We start from the raw sequence: 22,423 nt of genomic DNA on the forward strand, positions 1-22,423 counted from the left end.
AAGCACAGGAACCCACTCTGCTGAATCCCTAGCAACAGCGCCCCTCTCTGCCTGCATTACCTCTGAACCCGAGGGGGAGGCAGGCAGCTTGGCAGCTGGTGACGCAGGTCGACTGCCCCGCTCCGAGACCTCGAAGGCCAGGTCTCTGCGGGCCACATCTCGGGGCTTCTTCTTCTTCTCGGCGTCCTGATCCCGAGGCTCGGAGCCCACGTGCCCCTCAGTACGAGTGAGTACCCCGGTCAAGAAGTCTACGATCTCGTCCTGGGGGAAGGAGAGGCCCAGGCCTCAGGAAGCGCCCCAACAGTTCCTACTAAAATGGAGTCACCCCAGCTTTGAAATCAGTGTGCTGTCCCTCCTACTTCACAAAGCATGGCCCAAGCCCTACACTCAGCCAAGGACCCACAGGAGCCCAGGCCCTGTGCCCAGGGTGGGGGTGGCATTCTGGGTGGTCACACTTTACCACTCCTCAGTGAACCCTTCCTCCCCACCCGCTTTGCTCACATCTTAGATCATTACTCTCCTTCTCCCTCCCCTCCCTCTTTCCCCCTTTTCTTTGCTTATGACTTAGGTCCCCCAAAGGCCCCAGGGGATACCCAATCTTCCATAGAGTCGGGAGGATGCTGCCAAGGAGACCGAGCCTAAAAGGTTACAGACAGACAAGCCTAGCTGAGAAACCCACAGAAAGCAACTGTGTACCTGAATGCATCTGTCCACCATGCTCTGCGTCAACCCTTCCGATTTCTTCTTTGCTTTGCTTATTCTAAGAGGCAAAAAAGAGGAAATATTTACTTTCCAAACATTCCACAGTAACAAATGTAAATAAGAATGGGTTTCTCTTCTGTGTTGGTTCTTTTCTAAACCTAAGAAGGAAGATAATGGTAGCCCACAGGCAGGTCTGCAACCTCTCCGAACCTCAGTTTCCACATCTGCGAAATAAGGAACCCCAACACCTCCCTCATGGAGTTGTGGGGATGACACAAAGCAACTAGGTAACGAACCAAAGAAACATGGAAGGTGCTTGGGGCTGTCCACTCCAGAAGTCCTGTCCTCACGGCTTCACAGGTAAACTCTACCTGATTGCTAAGACCTCATCTTGAGGTCCCCCAATACAGTTCCAAACCCTGAGACTTCTAGGTGCTGTTGAAATGATATTACCAGGAAAGGTGGCCACAGGTGAGTTCTACAGGGATCAGAGAAACTGGCCACCGCTGGCTGCATTCTCCTCTTTGAAAGCCAGACTTAAATCCCCTGGCTTCTGCCTGGGGTCTCAGCAGAGACAGAAACAGGGCACCAAGTGACAAGATGAAGCGCAACATTCTGAGCCTCCACATCCTGAGGCCCCAGTTCACTGGTGTTTGGCCTCTAGCCCTGTCATGTAACGTGCTCGTTATTACAGATGAGGACACCAATCCCAGAAGTTAAGCGATTCACCCGAGCAAAGGAGCCAGGAGTTAAACTGAGGTCTCCTGACTCAGTCCAACGCCCTCAGCGCCAGGCAAATATGTCTCACAAGCAGCCTCACAGTGCAACTCTAGCGAAAGGTGTTTTCATCCCTCCCACTCCCTCACCACAACTCAAGTCTATCCTCCTATAGGTAAGATGTCTGAATTAATAGGAAAGAATGTATTTACAAGCAAGCATTTCCCTGAGCATCCAAGGATTAGACTCTAGGTCCACAAGAAGCTGTCAGATGACAAAGGCCAGGAGGGCTTCTCCAAAGGATCTCTGGGTGAGAAAGTGACAAGATGGGTGGGAACAGGCACTCACTCTAAGCTCTCCGGTAAAAACACTCACAGGAAGCTAATACATAAGACTGAGCATGTGAGAAAGGAGGCCGATAAAGGACACAATCTCTTTTTCAGTACATTTCATGAAAATGTAACTAAAGGCCCCGCTGGCAGACCCTGAAAGGGAAGAATGGCCATCTCAATGACTAAAGACGCCCCTCTAAAATCGCTTCCAAACTCTGGTTGTTTATACTCCAAAATATATAAAAGGACGCCTATGACAAATAAAAGGAGAAGGCAATGGCACCTCCAGTACTCTTGCCTGGAAAATCCCAAGGATGGAGGAGCCTGGTGGGCTGCAGTCCATGGGGTTTCGAAGAGTCAGACACGACTGAGTGACTTCACTTTCACTTTTCACTTTCATGCATTGGAGAAGGAAATAGCAACCCACTCCTGTGTTCTTGCCTGGAGAATCCCAGGGATGGAGGAGCCTGGTGGGCTGCCGTCTATGGGGTCACACAGAGTCGGACACGACTGAAGTAACTTAGCAGCAGCAGCATGACAAATAAAATCTTTGTTCAAATTCATCCTCTGTATTACTAGGAAGACAATGTAAAGAAATGCCTACCCCAGTGAAAGCCGAATGGCAAAGACTATGATTACAGCATCTCGAAATATCTTCTCCCCACAAGAAGACTACTAACTACAAAGAGAAACACAGTAACTGTAGAGAAACCTGGCAGGTACCACCTTAATGACGTGATCAACGGTGACCTCGCCAGTAACGGGCCACGGCAACATCATGCAGCCCCGAGGATGCACACAGGCCACGTGAGCTCCGCGGCATTCCCGCCAAGTGTGCCCTCAACCTAATCACGGACAACACCAAAACCCTAAGCTGAGGAACAGTCTGCGAAACAGCACTCTTGGGAAGTGTCAAGGTCATGACAGGCTGAGGAGCAGCGTCACATCAGAGGAGGCTGAGGAGACACAGCAACCGGCAGCCACGCACGGCCTGGACTCGGCCCGGGACCAGACGAGTGCCAGTGACACAGTGATGAGATGTGAGTCTGCAAACTAGATTACAGTATCATATCCATGTCAACTTCCCAGCTTTGACAATTACTTTTTGGTTATGCAAGATGTTAACATTTGGGAAATTTGGGTGAACAGTATATAGAATTTTTTGGTACAATTTTTCCAACTTTTTAGAAGTAAGCATCTTTCCAACATGGCACTCTGGCAGAGCCCAGGGACCCTACCCACCTGAGATTGTCATCAGCTCCCCCAACCACCACCAAGCTGTTCTCCGCCCGAATCTTCTCCCGGAAGTCCTCCATGGCTTCAGGGTGGCACTGCAGGGAGTTCTGACCGACGACAAAGAGGACTGGAGTCTTCATATCCAAGAGGGGATCGTCCACATCCTAAACAGGTCCGGTTTTACAGTCAGCCAGTTCATACATGCTCAACACTGCCTGGCAAGTGCACTCAAGAGACTGCCCAGGTAGCCGCGGCCTCTGAGCAGCAGCCTGGAGAGGCTCCTACTCCTGTCCTCCCACCGGCCGGTGACCCGGCAGCCCGCAGGCCCCGCACTTACCCCTCTGGGGCCGTCCACGGTAAGCAGAGGAAACCCAAGGCAGACGACGGCAGTGACATACTCCATCACTGACACCTGCAGATAACGGCATGGTCTGCCTCGAGGCCGACTGACTTCCCCACAGCCACATCCTACCCAGAAGCCGCCAGCAGGCCCCACCTCCTCCTCCCGTTGTAACTCCCAGGCGATGACACGCCCCCAGGTGATGGTACAGGTGTACCAGCCACACAGTAGGGCAGTAGGAGGACAGAACACAGGCTGTCTGGTTATACCAGCAGCCCCCACTGAGAGAACCGGGGCCCACAGGGGACCCCACCTGAACCTCTGGGAGGATGGGAGGTTTAATGCTTCCATCATGGGAATTTGCAAGGCTTGAGTCCTTCCTTTTTCCTCCACTAAGAACAAATGCAACCAAGAGAACACAAATGCTGCTCTTGTCCCTTATGTGAGGAATACCTCTCCCTTTCGAAATTAACAGACAGTGCCCAGTTCAGTTCAGTTCAGTCGCTCAGTCGTATCTGACTCAGCGACCCCATGGACTGCAGCACACCAGGCCTCCCTGTCCATCACCAACTCTCGGAGTTTACTCAAACTCATATCCATTGAGTCGGTGATGCCATCCAACCATCTCATGCTCTGTCGGCCCCTTCTCCTCCCGCCTTCAATCTTTCCCAGCATCAGGGTCTTTTCAGATGAGTCAGTTCTTCACATCAGGTGGCCAAAGTATTGGATTATCATCTTCAGCATCAGTCCTTCCAATGAATATTCAGGACTGATTTCCTTTAGGATAGACTGGTTGGATCTCCTTGCAGTCCAAGGGACTCTCAAGAGTCTTCTCCAACACCACAATTCAAAAGCATCAATTCTTTGGCGCTCAGCTTTCTTTATAATCCAACTCTCACATCCATACATGACTACTGGGAAAACCATAGCCTTAACTAGACGGACCTTTGCTGTCCAAGTAATGTCTCTGCTTTTTAACATGCTGTCTAGGTTGGTCATAACTCTTCTTCCAAGGAGTAACCGTCTTTTAGCTACACACTAAAATATATATAAAGAAAATACTTGGTGTTTTTTTCAAAGTAACTGGAGGGAGCTGAAAGTGGGCAGAGGTAAGATGAAAAAGGCCTTGGCTCTGACCAGTTACTGGCAGGGCTTAATGAGGGGCCCAAGGGGTTACCACACCAGTCTATCCTCCCTTTAAATTTCTGCTTAACATTTTCTACAATAAAGTTAAAAAACAAAGCTTGTCCCCCACAGTTTAAAATCCAAGTATGCAGGCAAAGCATTCAGCACAGTGCCTGGCTCAACAGTAGCTATCTGCAGCAGTAGCAGCAGTAGCTGAGCCCCAGACAAGCTCTGGATAAGACGGGGTTACTTACGTGACAGGCCACCAGGGCTCCTGTATTCCAGCCAATCAAGATGATGGGCTTGTGGGGGAAATGGCTGTGAATCTTTGTGGGGAGAGAAAGAAGACAGTGAGACAGGAGGCCGCAGATGGATGCAGAATGCTGGGTGAACAGCGGCGAGCTGACAGAGGAGCAGCCTCACCTCCAGCACTTTGCTTCTCAGCGCCCCGATCATGTGCTCCAGACACTGCAGCACCCCCACTCCACTCCCATTGCTCAGCAGGTGGGTGGCGACAGGGATGACCTAAAGGAAAGAGAGGGGCTGCCATGCCATGAGCTCAGTCTCCGCTCTTCTCTCCAGTCTGCTTAGCCTCCCCTGAACCCTCCAACCCTGGATAAGCACCGTCAGCAGTCCAGAGACTCGGAGGATGCACCACATTCAAGTCCATCCACCTCGCATCTCGGCGCCCGTTTCTTGTACACAAAGGAGTGTACTAAGTTCACTAAGCATCGAGCATCTGTCTGCCTCTCGAGCTGCCCCCCCGCCCCCTACATACCTTGCCTAAGCAGGACAGCTGAGACTGCCAGAAGCGGTGGCGGCGTGAGGTGGGGAACACGGAGCTAGAAGGCCCGGAGGAGGCGATGAGGATGAGAGGAGAGCCGGGGAGTTTGCTCTACAGAGTAAGACCCCATCAGAGAGCCAGTGAGTGAGGGAGGCTCCCCAACGGAACCCCACGTACCCCACGACCTAGCTTATCCTCACCAATGCTGATTTGCTCAGGAAACTATGTTAAGCATGACACACAGCCAGTTATTAGTGAACACAGTTAAACACGCCATTTATTATCCTCTTGCCACGGTTCTGAGACTGGAGTCTAAAATAAACTTCACGGGCCATAGTGAAGTCCAACTTACTGGTTTGTTATGAGAAAGCACCCCCACAGCAGGGTCCCAGGGCCTCTTCAGTAGGAGGGACAAGGCCTCAGCTCCTGCAGCCCCGGTCTTTGTGTTGGAGGACACAAGCATCCGGTCAATCAACGTGGGGATCTAGAAGCAAGGGAGAATGAAGACACTTCCAGTGTGAGGCAGGAGACCCCACTACCAGGGTCAGGCGGGAGGACACAGCCCCACTGTGCGCCAAGGACAGATTCCAATGACGCCTCTCAGACTTTACTCACAAGAAAAAGTACAAACAAGTGGATGGCTAAAAATATACCCTCCATCATTAAAGGTAAATGGATACAGTCCTTTGGAAACCAATCTGGTAATATGCATCAAGAAACTTAAACTTATTCCCATCCCTTTCCTAAAACTGTATCAGAAACACACATGCACACATGCACACACACACACACAGGGGGTAGCGGGTAAGCAAAAGATAAACTCATTCTCAGTAATAGTCGAAGAGTAGAAGCAACATCAAGGCATGCACAAGAAGTGGCTAAGCATGTTATCTACATAATCAGATCTTATGGACTAAGTTAAAATGCTTAAAACAGTTTGCAGTAATATAGGAAAGTCCCCTGCTAAAATGTTAAAGGTAAAACAGAAAATATAAAAATCATCTCTAATTAAGAAAAATACAATAAGAGAATATGTGAAAATGTTAATAATAAACTTTATGGAGATATGAAGAAGCTTTTTCCTTTCCTTCTATATTTTCTAAATTTCCTCAACAAACATCAGTTGATTTTGTAAGTTAAAAACAAAATGAAACTCTGCATTTTCTTCTAGTATACTGCCTTCAAGCTCTGGAGTGTTAAAGAAATTTGTTACTATGCTCCAAGTAATACAGCCTACTATACTATGTATACTGTTGACCCTTGAAAAACATGGGCTTGGGACACTAACCACCCGCAATGAAGCTGAAAAATCTGTGTAATTTTAGTTTGCTCTCCGTATCAGTGGTTCCACATTACACCATTACAATCTACCAAAAATGTGACCTCAAAGATGTGTAAAAATAGATTACAGACTTGCTGATGCTTTCACTGAAAAGAAACGTCTGTGTGAATCTCATACTGCCTGCAGAAAGTCAAAATGTCCACAATTAAGAGAAGGCCCCGCACCACAACTAAAGAAAAGCCCATGCAGCAAGAAGATCCAGCACAGCCAAAACAAACACAATTTTTTTGAGAAATAAGAATAAAAACTACTATGGTGATGCATGTGGGAAAAGTTCAGTCCATAGCTAACATCAAACTCAACAGTAAAAAACCAAAAGCTTTCCCTCTAGGATGAGAACCAGACAAGGATGCCCGCCCTCACCACTTTTATTCAACACAGTACTGGAAGTCCTAGCTAGAGCAATCAGGCAAGAAACAGAACTAAAAGGTATTCAAATTAGAAAGGAAGAAGTGAAACTACAGATTTGCAGATGACATCATATTACATACAGCAAACCCTAGACACCAAAAAAACCATTAGAATACATGAATTCAGTGAATTTGCAGGATACAAAATCAATATACAAAAATCTGTTGCATTTCTAAATAATAGTGGAGAAATTGAGAAAATATGCTCATTTACAAAGCTTCAAAAAGAATTAAATAGCTAGGAATAAATTTAACTAGGGCTTCCCAGGTTAAATTTAACTAAGGAGGTAAAAGGAATGAGAACATCTTATCTGAAAACTGTAAGACATTAACTGAAGAAACTGAATAAGATACAAATAAATGGAGATATTCTATGCTCACAGACTGGAAGAATTAATATTGTTAAAATGTCCATTCTACCCAAAAAGCAATATACTATACAAATTCAATGCAATCCCTATCAAAATTCCAATGGCATTTTTCACAGAAATAGAACAAATTATCCTAAAATTTGTATGGACCCACAAAAGGCCCCAAATAGTCAAAACAATCTTAAGTAGAAGGAACAAAGCTAAAGGCATCATGCTTCTTGATTCTAACTATCTGACAAAGTTACAGTAATCAAAACAGTATGGCACAGGCACAAAAATGGACGCCCAGGAGAACGGAAGAGAACAGTGAGTCCAGAGATAAACTCAGCATGTACGGTCAACTAATTTATGACAAAGGAGCCAAGAACACACAGCAGGGAAAGGACAGGCTCTCCAATAAATGGTGTTGAGAAAGCTGGATAGCTACATGCAAAAGAATGAACTGGACCATCGTATTACCTTATACGATTAACTCAGAATGGATTCAAGATTCTGAATGAAGATCTGAAACCATAAAACTTCTACAAGAGAACATAGGCAGTAAGCTCCTTGATGTCAGTCTTGGCAATATTTTTTTGGATCTGACACCAAAAGCGAAGGCAGCAATAGCAAAAATAAACACGTGGAACTACAAACTAAAAAGCTCCTGCAAAACAAAGGAAAACATCAACAAAAGGGAAAGGCAACTTACTGAAGGGGAGAAAACATTTTCAAGTCATGTATCTGATAAGGGGTTAATATCCAAAACACACAAAGAACTCATGCAACTTAACACCAATAAGACAATCTGATTAACAAGTGGGAGATTTGAATAGACATTTTTCCAAAGAAGATATACAGACCTTATACACTATACATGAAAACATGCTCCACATTACTAAGCATCAGGGAGATACAAACCAAAACCACAATGAGATGTCATCTCACACCTGTTAAGAGTAGCTATTATCAAAAGAGACAGGCATTAACAAATGCTGGCAAGGATGTGCAGAAAAGGAAACCCTTATACATTTTGGTGAGAATGTAAACTGGTACAACTTTTATGAAAAACACTAATAGACATTCCTCCTAAAATTAAAAACAGAACTACCACATAATCCAGGAATTCCAATTCTGGGTATTTACCTAAAGAAAACAAAAACACCATCTCAAAAAGATATATGCACCGCCATATTCACTGTAGCATTATTTACAATAGGCAAGATATGAAAACAACGTAAGTGCCCACTGATAGATGAATGGGTAAAGAAAATGTGGAAATATGTATACAACAGAATATTATGCAGCCATAAAAAGGAAATCTTGCCATGTACAAAGGCATGGATGGACCCTGAGGGCACTGTGCCAAGTGAAGTCAGTCAGATGGAAAAGACAAACATCAAATGATCTAATGTGTATCTGGGATATGGAAAAACAAAACAAAAACCAAACTCATAGATACAAACAGACTGTTGGTTGTCAGAGGGATGGGATGGGAGATTAGTTAAATCGGTAAAAGGGATCAAAAAGAATGAAATAAATAAAGTCAAGGGATGTAACATACAGCATGATGACTATAGTTAATAATACTATACTCCATATTTGAAAGCTGCTATAAGAATAAATCTTAAAAATGCTCATCAGAAGAAAAAAAATTTCTTTAACTACATACAGTGACAAATGTTAACTAGACTTACTGTGGTAATCATTTTACCATACATACAAATATTGAAACATATTGTATACTTGTCAATAAACGTCACTTGTATGTGTGTATGTGTGTTAGTCACTCAGCTGTGTCCGACTCTTAGCGATTTCATGGACTGTGGCCCGCCAGGCTCCTCTGCCCATGGAATTCTCCAGGCAAGAATACTGGAGTGTGTTGCCATTTCCTTCTCCAAGGGATCTACCTGACCCAGGGGAACACTGCATTGCAGGCAGGCTCTTTACCATCTGAGCCAACAGGGAAATCCTATATGTCAGTTATATTTTAATTAAAATTAAAAGTTTGAAGATAGCACAAGAAGATAAGTTATTCCTGGAAATGACAAGAAAGGACAGTGTTCTTAATTTTAAAAGAGCAAGACTAAAAAGAGCTCTGGTGCTCGCTTCGGCAGCACATATACTAAAATTGGAACGATACAGAGAAGATTAGCATGGCCTCTGCGCAAGGATGACACGCAAATTCATGAAGCGTTCCATATTTTTATTAAGGAAACAATTCCATTCACCATTGCAACGGAAAGAATAAAATACTTAGGAATATATCTACCTAAAGAAACTAAAGACCTATATATAGAAAACTATAAAACACTGGTGAAAGAAATCAAAGAGGACACTAATAGATGGAGAAATATACCATGTTCATGGATTGGAAGAATCAATATAGTGAAAATGAGTATACTACCCAAAGCAATTTATAGATTCAATGCAATCCCTATCAAGCTACCAACAGTATTCTTCACAGAGCTAGAACAAATAATTTCACAATTTGTATGGAAAAACAAAAAACCTCGAATAGCCAAAGCGATCTTGAGAAAGAAGAATGGAACTGGAGGAATCAACCTACCTGACTTCAGGCTCTACTACAAAGCCACAGTTATCAAGACAGTATGGTACTGGCACAAAGACAGAAATATAGATCAATGGAATAAAATAGAAAGCCCAGAGATAAATCCATGCACATATGGACACCTTATCTTTGACAAAGGAGGCAAGAATATACAATGGATTAAAGACAATCTCTTTAACAAGTGGTGCTGGGAAATCTGGTCAACCATGTGTAAAAGAATGAAACTAGACCACTTTCTAACACCATACACAAAAATAAACTCAAAATGGATTAAAGATCTAAACGTAAGACCAGAAACTATAAAACTCCTAGAGGAGAACATAGGCAAAACACTCTCTGACATACATCATAGCAGGATCCTCTATGACCCACCTCCCAGAATATTGGAAATAAAAGCAAAAATAAACAAATGGGACCTAATTAACCTTAAAAGCTTCTGCACATCAAAGGAAACTATTAGCAAGGTGAAAAGACAGCCTTCAGAATGGGAGAAAATAATAGCAAATGAAGCAACTGACAAACAACTAATCTCAAAAATATACAAGCAACTCCTACAGCTCAACTCCAGAAAAATAAATGACCCAATCAAAAAATGGGCCAAAGAACTAAACAGACATTTCTCCAAAGAAGACATACAGATGGCTAACAAACACATGAAAAGATGCTCAACATCACTCATTATCAGAGAAATACAAATCAAAACCACTATGAGGTACCATTTCACACCAGTCAGAATGGCTGCGATCCAAAAGTCTACAAATAATAAATGCTGGAGAGGGTGTGGAGAAAAGGGAACCCTCTTACATTGTTGGTGGGAATGCAAACTAGTACAGCCACTATGGAGAACAGTGTGGAGATTTCTTAAAAGACTGGAAATAAAACTGCCTTATGATCCAGCAATCCCACTGCTGGGCATACACACTGAGGAAACCAGAAGGGAAAGAGACACGTGTACCCCAATGTTCATCGCAGCACTGTTTATAATAGCCAGGACATGGAAGCAACCTAGATGTCCATCAGCCGATGAATGGATAAGAAAGCTGTGGTACATATACACAATGGAGTATTACTCAGCCATTAAAAAGAATACATTTGAATCAGTTCTAATGAGGTGGATGAAACTGGAGCCTATTATACAGAGTGAAGTAAGCCAGAAGGAAAAACATAAATACAGTATACTAACGCATATGTATGGAATTTAGAAAGATGGTAACAATAACCTGGTGTACGAGACAGCAAAAGAGACACTGATGTATAGAACAGTCTTATGGACTCTGTGGGAGAGGGAGAGGGTGGGAAGATTTGGGAGAGTGACATTGAAACATGTAGAATATCCTGTAAGAAACGTGTTGCCAGTCCAGGTTCGATGCGCGATACTGGATGCTTGGGGCTGGTGCACTGGGACGACCCAGAGGGATGGTATGGGGAGGGAGGAGGGAGGAGGGTTCAGGAAGGGGAACACATGTATGCCTGCGGTGGATTCATTTTGATATTTGGCAAAACTAATACAATTATGTAAAGTTTAAAAATAAAATAAAATAAAAAAAGGAAAAAAAAAAAAAAAACAAAAAGAGCTCTGCACAAAAAATGAGGAGAATATTTAACCATGAGGCTGTCTCAGTTTAACTCAGGAAACAAACATTTATGCAACACTGCTGTTACAAGGCACCAGGCTAGTGCTGACTGCAAAGGAGTTTAATCTACAATCTACGAAGGCGAGCATACAAATCACCAGAGAGGAGGGGCTGGGAAGTGCCGTAAAGAAACAGAAGCCTCACTGCTGTGACCCGAACCATCCAGCAGAGAAGAGGGAAGTGCAGATTCAGCATGCGAAGTGAGATGCACTCTGAACAATTCCAACAGAAGACAGGGAAAAGCTTTCTAAACAGACACCAGATATAAACAAGAAAGTCCAGGGCTCACTCTAGGCACAGAAGGCCTGAAGTCAAGAATTCAAGTAAGGAAATAGGAGAGGCTAGTAACAAAGGAGAAGGCAATGGCACCCCACTCCAGTACTCTTGCCTGGAGAATCCCAGGGACGGGGAAGCCTGATGGGCTGCCGTCTATGGGGTTGCACAGAATCGGACACAACTGAAGAGACTTAGCAGCAGCAGCAGCAGTAACAAAGGACAGTGTCAAATTGTAAAGGATCTTCACCCTAAACCGGGTGTTTCTTTAAAACTAATTGATATTTTGTCACTGTGAGCCACTCAACACCTAGAGGTAGAGGATCTGACTTAATATTAGATTTTAAAAACTTTTATCTGGCAGTTTCCCCATGGCTCAGTGGTAGAGAATCCACCTGCCACTGCAAGAGATGCAGCTTCCATCCCTGGGTCAGGAAGATCTCCTGGAGTAGGAAATGGCAACCCAATCCAGCATTCTTGCCTGGAGAAGCCTGGCAGGCTACAGCCCATGAGATCGCAGAATCAGACATGACTGAGCACACAGCACGCGTGCACACACACACACACACACACATAGCAGAGTACACCTCTGAAATGACAAAGCCTTCAAACTCGCTTTTTTGTAAATATAGAACACTTAGACTCCTTTGCCTGAGTGAAGCTAGGCAGACCAAGCATCCCTACTCTCTCCAGCACAGGATCACTCTGAGCAGACAGTGAAGAGGATGGGGCCCATACCTTCTCTGCTCCCTTTACAACAGGTCTGATGGTGAAAGTAACTGGGCCTAGAGCGTGACCCCATTCACTGACAATTCCATCCAGCTGGTACATTAGAAGTTTGGGGAACAACTTAAATATTTGTTGTGACTCTAACAGTCATGGGAAAACAAGAGCCTGATGGGAGAGCTACCACTGAGCAGATCAGCACCTTGTAGTCTGGGCCCCCGCTAACTGCGCTTCCTCTGCTGTCCCAGCTAACCCACACTGTGACTCAGCAGCACGCACCGTGCACACCTGTGGATGCTCAATAAACCTGAACACTACTTCATTCACTTTGGAACACCCAGACAATAACTTCAGTTGGAAGGCAGTGCCAACTTCATTGAGGGAAATGACCTCCCAGGCATACTGGGCATGCAAAGAAAAACTGAGAAGTGGACTCTGGGCACCACTTCACTGGTCCCCCAGAGCAGACTCACCAACGCTGTTCTCTTTCCACAGGCGGAATGCTGTAGAGAGCAGTGGAAATGCTCGACTACAGGCCACTGCTCTCTGGCAGGGGCCTGTCTTGGCCCCTTACCCACCCTGTGCCCTTGCTGCCCCCTGTTCACACTTGAGCCAGGGTGACCACTGCAGAGGAGCAGCACAGGGGGAAGTCTGGGGCCATCTTTTCATTTGCCTCTTTCTCCACTAGAAAATCAGCTCCATCAGAGGAGACAGAATTTGTTTTGCTCATCACAACACCCGGCACACTGGAGACACGAAACATGTATTTGTTGGGAACATCCAGACAATAACTTCAGTTGGAAAGCAGTGCCAACTTCATTATGAGGAAAAAGACCTCCAAGGCATACTGGGCACACAAAGAGAAGCAGGGATGTGGACTCTGGGCATGACTACACTGGTCCCCTAGAGTAGATTCACTAATGCTGTTCTCTTTCCAAAGGCAGAACGTACAAATTAATGTCAAATTCCTACCATGCATTTTATTAATGCATCTAGTCCTGAGTTTTATTTCCAGAAGCTAAACCAGTCTTCTTCTGCTTTCAAACAAACTCAGCATCCTTCAACTTACAAACAGATAGGAAACAGTAAGTCTGGAAATTTGGGGAATATGGCTGGGGAAAGTTGCTGGCCAGCTGCTTGCAAAGGAGAAAAAAACCCACAAAAGTAAAAAACTGAATTAATCCAAGTTATCTGAGGCCATGCTGGAGCAAAACACACTAAATATAATGGTACCACTTATAAATCACGAACAGTTACCCTGGGTTTCCTATGTGCCAAACTTTGTGCCAAGCATTCTATCCAGATTAACAAATTATCACAAAAATCCTAGGCAGGTATTATTATAATCAGCCATTTTTTAGAGATGAGGAAACTGAGGTGTTAACCCAAGATTACACAGCTAATTAGTGATGAAAGGATCAGCCAGGCGGTCTGTGTCCAGAACCAGTACTCCATCACACTGAACAGTCCAACTACACCCACAGTAAACCAGAGTCACCAAGGAAAACAGCGTGACTGCAGCACTGTCCCAGCAAGGAAGTGGGGAAAGGCAATGGCGCTCTATAAAGCATGATATAAGTCAGAGTGCTGCTACTGAAGGCTTGTCACAATCAGCAGAGACTGAGGCGTCGGCCCTGTGCTCCTGGCTCTGAACACCTCCCCTGCCCCACCCCACTCTCAGCTCCGTGGGTATCTGCTTCTCACTCCTCTCTCAACACTTCACCCTGGTAAACCCTTCATCTGTCTTCTCCTTTCTCACCTCACCTCAAACCACAAGTTGCAGGGCTGTAGAGGCTAAACATGTTCTCTGGTTTGGGGGCGCCACACCTCATCCTAGAGACAGGAGGGCTGAAGACATTTATGCCGAATGAGAACGTGAAATGACACCATGTCTCCTATTTTTAAGAGCAAGCACATTAGCTTCAGTCACGTCCTCCAGACTGACCAGGCAATGACCCGGCCCAGTCCCGTTTCCTGAACCCACAGCAGAGGCTGGCTACCCCAGGACAGGGCAGACACCCATCCCAGCCTTACCTTCCCTTTCAGCGTCTGCAGAGCATCCAGGTAGGCTGCCAGCATGGGCAGACTCAGGGTTTCCACCAGGGTGGTATGCAGCCACTGGATCAGCTTGGTGTCCCAGCTCACACTTGCCAGAGCCTGCCGCACTCTCCTCGCACACTTGTCCACAGCGACACGACGCAGCACGGGCTCATTACAAGCCTGAACGGTGAAGTAGAGGGCAAAGTCTGAGGGTCACCTTGTTAGCAACTGGGGTTGGGGGATGGTGGGGGGTAGCGCCCAACAAGTGAGCCAGTCAGAGAGGCCTGAGCTAGGGAGGCCCGCTGGGGGCAGATTTCTGGAGTCTTACCCCTTCATTGGCCAAGCGGGCGAGCCGGTCAGACTGCAGGGCTTTGAGGATCTTGTTGAATAGCTTGTTCTGGGCCAGGGTCCAGCCAGTCCTGTAAGAGACACTCTGAGGAATTAAGAGTCAAACCCTGGGGACGCTCCCTGCACCAGTTCACTGCAAAGAAGATCATGTCATGATTTTTGTTCCCATTGTGAAACACTGTAACTCCAAGTAGCTGAGTACCAAGCTAAAGCACAACACCCAGATTCCGGGCCCAGTCCTGCCAGCGAAGCACCTCAGCACATGTGTTAATACACATGCGACAAGTCTTTGTGGGGCTTTGCTGTTTGGTGTTCAGTCGCTCAGTCATGTCCAACTCTGTAGCCTGTCAGGCTCCTCTGTCCATAGGATTTTCCAGTTAAGAATACTGGAGTGGGTTGCCATTTCCTTCTCCAGGGGCTCTTCCCAACCCAGGGATTGAACCTGTGTCTCCTGCATTGGCAGACAGATTCTTTACTGCTGAGCCACCAGGAATTATGCCTTTGTGGTACTAGCAAAGCTCATTAATTACCTAACAGCTAAAATAATCCATTAGTAAACAAAAGCAAGGCAGCACTGCACAGACATATCTGAATCTCACAAGTTACTCAAAAAAGGTAGACAGGATGAGGAAGCATTTAGCGCACTAAAACCTCACACTAAGATAAGAGGCCTACTTACATCAGTGTCAGGGACAAAAATACAACAAAACCAAGTGGCTGGTCTCCCACTCCTAGATAATCCACCCCTCATTAACCTTCCTTCTTTCTCCATGTTTTTTCTGTATATCCCACAACTAACAAATTTACTTTGTAAAATGTTTAAATAGGTTATGTATTTCTAACTCACCTTTAGTCGGAGGATAGCTGCTTCACGTTGTTTCTGCCATACCACAGCTGCCCCCTGGAAGTCAGTGCTGTGCATCCAGTGCACAGCCCTGGTTGGTGCACTTTGACCTCGCTCATGGGAGGCTTTATGGTTCTTCCTCCAACTCAGCTATAAATTCCCTGCTATTAGAAGCCTACACTATTGCTCGTCCCAACCTCATGAAACGCCGCACAGCAGCGTGGAGCTGACTAAAGCTTTACCCTCTCCACCCCACTCCTGACAACCTTAATTACTCTGAGACTCCAACTCTGGCCAGTAATCTTCCTACAGATACCAAGAAAAACGTAACAGAAGATGCCCAATTTATTCCAGTATTTGTTTACCGGCTCTCCCTGCCATAAAAATAAAGTGGTGATTAAATCTCATTTTAAAAATTTAGGTGGATGCCAGACCCAAATGAGAGCCTGGAATGACATCAAGGTAGCACTCCACATCAGTTGGGATGAAGTAAGTAGGACTGTGACAACTGCAAACCAAGCCCATTTAAGTCAGCTGAGAGTCAAAGTCCTTGCCATGGGCTGTGTGGACCCCCTGGCTCTCCAACTTCATCCTCCACGACAGCCCCCAGCTTACTATGCTTCCCTGCATCGCCCCTTCCCTTTTCTCCTCATGCACCCTGCATGCTCCTGCCACACAGACTGGGCCCTAGCCACCCACTCCCTCCGCCTGAAACAGTGGCTCCCTCTCCAACTGCCAGGTTCTTGCTCAGATGTCACCTTCTACTGAGGGTTCCCCCGACTCACCCCTACTTAAAACTGCCAACACAAGACTCTCACCTCGGGATTCCCTACCCCCATCTCACATTCTATCCGTTTTATTTATGTTTGGTTTGTCTCCCTCTGCTAGAATGTACAGGCCAAGACGGCAAAGATTTCTGTCTGTTTTAAAAGTGTCTGACACAGAGCAGGGACTTTAACCATCTGCTGAATAAAGACACAGAGGAGCTGTACACACACTGCACTCTAAACCCTGTGAACAGCGGAGAACAAATTTAAACCCTCGTACTCCCTACCACAGGAGGTGCCCAGGTCCTGAGGAGCAGCGCAACACTGATACATCATGTGGGGCAACTGTACATAGAGCCCTTCACCAGATCAGGGTGCCTGGACCACAAGAACATTGCTTCCAACTTCAACCATCATCTCACTATCCTTGAAAAGAGTAAATACCCTCCAGAAAGGAGGAAATAACAGCCCAACTTCCTTTCCTTCTATAAAATACAATCTCCATCTACCACGTTACGTCTCCAGTTTTACAACTTACCACAGTCACAAAGTCCAGGAAAACACTAGCTATGAGCCAGGAGCTGGCTGTGTACCTTTAGTCTCCTTGACTGCAAAAGAGATGGACAAGATTATCTATAAAACTCAGGCTACGATTACTGATGGGAGTAAAAGTTCTATGACAGCAGCCCAAGTCCACGGTCACAGAACTTTCTCTTCAGAAGTGCCCTCTGTCTTTAGTAGCTTTTGTTGCCACAGCTAACGCCCGTCTCAACCTCCAAAGCCACTCATCCTTTCATAACCTCTTGTGGGGTTCCAGCAGCCATTTCAGGTTTCTTGACGTTTTCTTATCTTCCCACAGCTCTCCTGGCTTAACTTCTGGTACTTCATCAATATCTAGCCAGTTTTTGCTGTGGTTTGATATTCAGAGAGATTCTGGACTTGGAAGATGGGGGAGTAGAAGCTTTTACTCAAGGCTGGGGCTCAGGATACCTTGGGACCAGGAAGGCTTGTGTGAACTAGCATCACCGGTCCGCTGGCTCATAATCTTATCTTCCTTTACATTATTTAAATGTATTACACACTAACATGAGTAGCACTTCTCTTATGCATAGTGATTCTTTGCTGGGCCTGGGTTTTGGTGGTGGTCGGAGGAGACAAAGGATGTCCACAAGTAGCTATAAAAAGCTCTCTGGAGATACAAGGATACTTCCTTATTAATAAACTTCCTTGCTTTTAATGACTGGTTCTACCCTACTGGTGGGCACTGAGGTTCTGTCCCTTTTATTACTAATATAAACAGTCACAGTGACAACCCCACCTCTCCCCAGTACACTCATATACATATCTCTCTGCATCTTCACATGGTCATGCAAATCTCTCTGCAGGATAAATCTCTTGAAGTGGAAATGAAAGACCCGTGTTAAAATTTTAGAATTTTAGAATTTCCCGTTCTGTGTGAATAATATGTAAAAGCACCTGTAAAACCTTGAAAGCAGTGTTACACTGCAGCCTTACCCCTGGAGGTGCACATGGCACCCCACTCCAGTATTCTTGCCTGGAAAATCCCACGGACAGAGCAGCCCGGCAGGTACAGTCCACGGGGTCACAAAAGAGTCAGACAAGACAGAGCGACTGAGCCCTTAACCCCAGCAATGCTGCTCAGTGATAATCAAACAGGTTAAACAACGAATACAATTTCTTTATGTTCAATGATCTCTTGAGCTTTCTCAAAGCCTATCAATCAGGTTGCAAACCCTAATCCCAAGGAAAGAGAATGAGGTGTATATAATTTTTACTTACGAGGTACCGACAGCATTTCCAAAATTATCTTGTTCTTTATCATACAACAGGATGTTTTCTCTATTTGTTTTTCTTACCCTGTATTTATTCTGAAACCCAAAATGATGGGAGCAAGGAAAATGATGTGAACAAAAATGGGAGGGGGACTAGAAAGCTATTTAGAAATTACTACCATACACCACTGACAGCTGAAATTAAATTGAAAAACCACAAGTCTAAAACCCCCAGAAAAAGTTCTTAGGATTGAACTTAGTTGCTGGATATATAACAAAGTGATTCCAAGAACTGAAACATATTCTCTGTATTTTGTGAGCTTCGTGGGAGGCTAGAAAATTAAATGGGCAGAAAAAAATGATCTAACCGAAGATTAAGAGTATGCAAAAGATATAATTAAGGAAAAATTTAAAAACAGGAGACAGAATTTTAGATACAAGTCTAAACAGTCAAACAGCTGATGGGAACTGTGGTGAGTCAATACACTCCCCCATCTAAACCTATTCAATTTTCATGGGTACAAAAATGTCTTCTCTCCATTGCTTAGATGAGATCAGACAATTTTATGTTCTCCACACTCCCACTGAAACCGAATGACATTCTGATTTCTGGCTTCTCTTATCCAAAGCAGCCAAAGTCACACCAGTCCTAGAAGAGCCTGATATTTTCAAAGATAATTCTTTCTCTGACACTAATTCAATATTAAAATGTCTAAAGAGTTTTTTTTTTAACCAGAAGTCAAGCAGAGAGAAACAAAGAACATCAGAGAGAAGAAAAAGGTCACACTTACTTTTTCAGATCATAAAATTCTTTGCTTAAACACCAGGAGAAAGGAAGAGGAATGATGGGGAAAGAGGGAGGGAAAATAAACAACTCAAAGGTCTTGAATCAAAATTTCAAACATCTGTCTGAGATTAACACATAGATATTATACATACAATACTGAGAGATACAATTAGAGCAAATTCAGAAAAGGAGAATATTTTTTAATTGAATTCAGAAGTTCCGATTTCTAAGATAGACAATCTGCTATCGCAGGACACTAGATGCTTTTACTGAAATGCTGGCAATGTCCTTGAATCCATTTGAGCAAGGCCCTGAAGTACCATATGTCAGGAGTATTTTGTTACATGTCTGAAAAGCTGTGCATCTAATTAAACTTGATATCTGACAAACATCTGGGGGAAAAAAGCTGGTCCAACTTCTTTGGGAAACATCACCATACCTGCAAATATATATTAATTTTCAAAAGTTCACCAAGTCACACGATTTTGGCATGCAGACACAAATCTAGACCAGGAGTCAGCAGACTTTTTCTATATAGTGGACTGGATACTAAATATTTTAGAGTTTCCGTCACAACTATTTCAGTCCACAATTGTAGTGCAAAAGCAGCCACAGACAATACCTAAATGAGTGGGCGTGACTGTGTTCCAATAACACTGTGTTTATGTACCCTGAATTTTGAATTTCTTGTGTCTTCTTTTGATTTTTTTTCAATCACTCAAAATGTAAAATCCATTCTTAGCTCATGGGTCATAGAAAAACAAGCAATGGGCTGGATTTGGCGCACAGGCCATAGTTTGCCAACCCCTGATCTAGACAATTAAATCAAGAAGAAAGGGATATTTAAAATCATGTTTCATGGAATATCAGGCATTCCTAGAGAACCCAAGAGTCAGCTGGGGTGGGGGGATGCATTTTCTAAATATCGCAAGTTATCTGGGGACTTCCCTGGTGGTCCAGTAGTTAGGACTCTGTGCTCCCAGTGCAGGGGGCATGAGCTTGATCCCTGGTTGGGGAAGTAAGATCCTGATGTTGCGTGGCTCAGACAAAAAAAAAAAAAAGAAGTGATCTGAAGCTATCTGCTACTGAAATAATTCAGGAGGGCAAAATGGGGCACTAAAAAAGAAAAGTACGTTTCTGACTCCCTGATAGAGAGATCAGTCATCTCTCTGAGGAAAAATACATTTCTAGGGATCTGTCCTATATGAGTTCTTGATGTAGCAAACTGTAATTTTACATGATTTTATACACGGAAGAAAAGAAGCAGCAATTTAACAATAAAATCAAGTGAAAGAATGGCAACAGATAATTATAATCAGAGCAGAGAGAACTAACCACAACCTTCAAACAGGCTACAGATCCAGAATTTGGGGACAAGGTCATAAGAATGGTGACCTCTGAGACTGAAGCCAGTAAGTATCATCAAATAATGAAATCAGCTGTGTGCAATAGTGACGTACCTGAAGATGTAAGCCTGTTGCTAATGAGAGAAGGACGCCTCCAAAATCTCATCAGACACTAAAAAACAAATAATCTGAGATAAACTGAGCACTAATTAATCATATCAATCTGTGGCAATGGCATAACACAGGTATGGAGGTCCACATGGAGAAAGAGGAGCCAAAGCGTAGAGCCTGTCAGTGTTTTTCTGTAGGACTGGGCAGGTGAAGGTGTGCCTTGGCCTCCCTGTCATCCAGCTACCGTGTTGGAGGAGGGCACCCCCTGTGCAGATGGTCTACTAGCCACCCACTTCTGGAAGAGAACAGCTTCCCAGACTCTCCCACTGAGCATCAGGGCTCTGGGCCAGGCTGCCCCAGTATCTCGTCTGCCCTGCAGCTGTATTTCTCCTTATAAATTAAGAAACTTGCATTCACGCATATTATTAAGTCTCTGATGACTTTGGTAAGCATGACGAGTGCACCCAAAACCCTTTGCCCATGACCAAGGGTGAACCGATAGAAAAATTCATGCAATTCTGCTATGCAGTTTCTGAAACTGCAGACTGAGGACAAGGCAACCAATAACACAATGGGGACACATATCTGTGTGAAGTCACCTTGTGCAGCCATCACTGGGCTCTTTCCACTGCCCTTAAAGAAAAGGTACAGCAGCTGACAGCACTGGGCTCCAGAGTCAGACGGCGTGCTCTGAACAAACCCCTGCTCCACGACTTCCTAAGGTTTCTTCAACTTACTGAGTTTAGCTTCTTCATTTTTAAAATACAGATAAAGAAGGGATATGCCTAGGGGAGTTGTGAGGTTTAAAAGAGATAACGCATGTGAAGCACTTGGTACAATGCCTGGCACCTAGAAAGCGCTCGACAACTGTGAGTTCTTTTTCGTTACCACCATTGTCAGTATCTTCAGGGTTATTAACTATAACAATGGTGATAAACAATTTTGCTGAACTCATTGACCCCAGCAATATTCTAGTAGTTGATCTTCATTCACATCGATTTTCCTCTTTATCTGAAGCTCTAGAGACCATTTCCCCTTCTTAGGGCACAAGACTAATTCCAATTCAAGACCCCGAAGAACCTCTCCACGAGATCTTCAACCAGGGTGCAGAACCGCTCCACCTTCACCAGCCACCACCTGATCACACAAGCACACCAGCTCAAGCTCATTCCCTGCTTCCAACCAAACTCATGAACCATTCCAACGAGCCTCGAAATTTCCTGCCCTTCTTCCTACCAAATTACTTCTTTTTCCTCCATTAAGTAAGAACCCTCCAACATTATGACAAGTTTACTACTTTCCAACTTCTGATGTAAAGACCTTAACATTCCCTTAGGAGATAAATACATACAGAGAGAGCCATGAGGGAAATGTAAATTAAAACCACAATGAGATGTCATTTCACACTCGCTAGAATGGTCCTAAGAAGAAAAAGACAGATGAAAAACAAATGTTGGCAAAGATGTGCAGAAACTGGAACCCTCATACGCTGCCGGTGGGAATGCAAAATGATGCAGTCCTTTTGGAGAAGAACCTGAAGATTCCTCAGAGTATCATACGACACAGCAATTCCACTCTTAGGTATATATTCAAGAGAAATGAAAATGTATGTCCACACAAAAACAAGTAAATGAATATTCATAGTGACATTATTTATATACAGTAGCCAAAAAAGCATTAGCAACCCAAATATCCATCGACAGATCAATGGATAAACAAAAGGCGGCACTTCCGTACTGTGAATATTATTCAGGATGAATAATATTATAAAGGAATAAAGTTCATTATAAAGAAATGAACTACTGACACATGCTTCAACATGGATGAATCCTGAAAACATTATG

General features: G+C 44.4%; 1 protein-coding gene and 1 non-coding gene across 22 annotated transcripts in view; one reads left to right on the forward strand and one right to left on the reverse strand.

Annotated features, from left to right (window-relative positions):
• Window positions 1–22,423, reverse strand: part of KANSL3 (KAT8 regulatory NSL complex subunit 3) — a 65,498-nt gene that overhangs the window by 35,796 nt on the left and 7,279 nt on the right. For 19 of the 21 annotated variants that reach the window (XR_003513261.1, XM_027554579.1, XM_027554580.1 and 16 more), the window contains 10 exons: window positions 14,912–15,002; window positions 14,578–14,763; window positions 5,589–5,720; window positions 5,231–5,347; window positions 4,876–4,977; window positions 4,707–4,778; window positions 3,325–3,399; window positions 2,994–3,151; window positions 697–760; window positions 61–261 (listed from right to left, as the gene is read on the reverse strand). Coding sequence is in view for 20 of the 21 variants with exons in the window: in XM_027554579.1 (XP_027410380.1) it covers window positions 61–261; window positions 697–760; window positions 2,994–3,151; window positions 3,325–3,399; window positions 4,707–4,778; window positions 4,876–4,977; window positions 5,231–5,347; window positions 5,589–5,720; window positions 14,578–14,763; window positions 14,912–15,002 (1,198 nt within the window). In the remaining variant the exon portion in view is untranslated. Of the gene's footprint in view, window positions 1–60; window positions 262–696; window positions 761–2,993; window positions 3,152–3,324; window positions 3,400–4,706; window positions 4,779–4,875; window positions 4,978–5,230; window positions 5,348–5,588; window positions 5,721–14,577; window positions 14,764–14,911; window positions 15,003–20,582; window positions 20,641–22,423 lie in introns of all 21 variants that reach the window. The other 2 variants (XM_027554598.1, XM_027554600.1) reach the window with 1 other exon arrangement.
• LOC113901997 lies at window positions 9,440–9,546 on the forward strand. Its single transcript, XR_003513645.1, has one exon. It is a non-coding gene; the product is annotated as a U6 spliceosomal RNA (small nuclear RNA).

This window comes from Bos indicus x Bos taurus, chromosome 11 (genome assembly GCF_003369695.1).
Source record: "Bos indicus x Bos taurus breed Angus x Brahman F1 hybrid chromosome 11, Bos_hybrid_MaternalHap_v2.0, whole genome shotgun sequence".
Taxonomy (NCBI): Eukaryota; Metazoa; Chordata; class Mammalia; order Artiodactyla; family Bovidae; genus Bos; species Bos indicus x Bos taurus.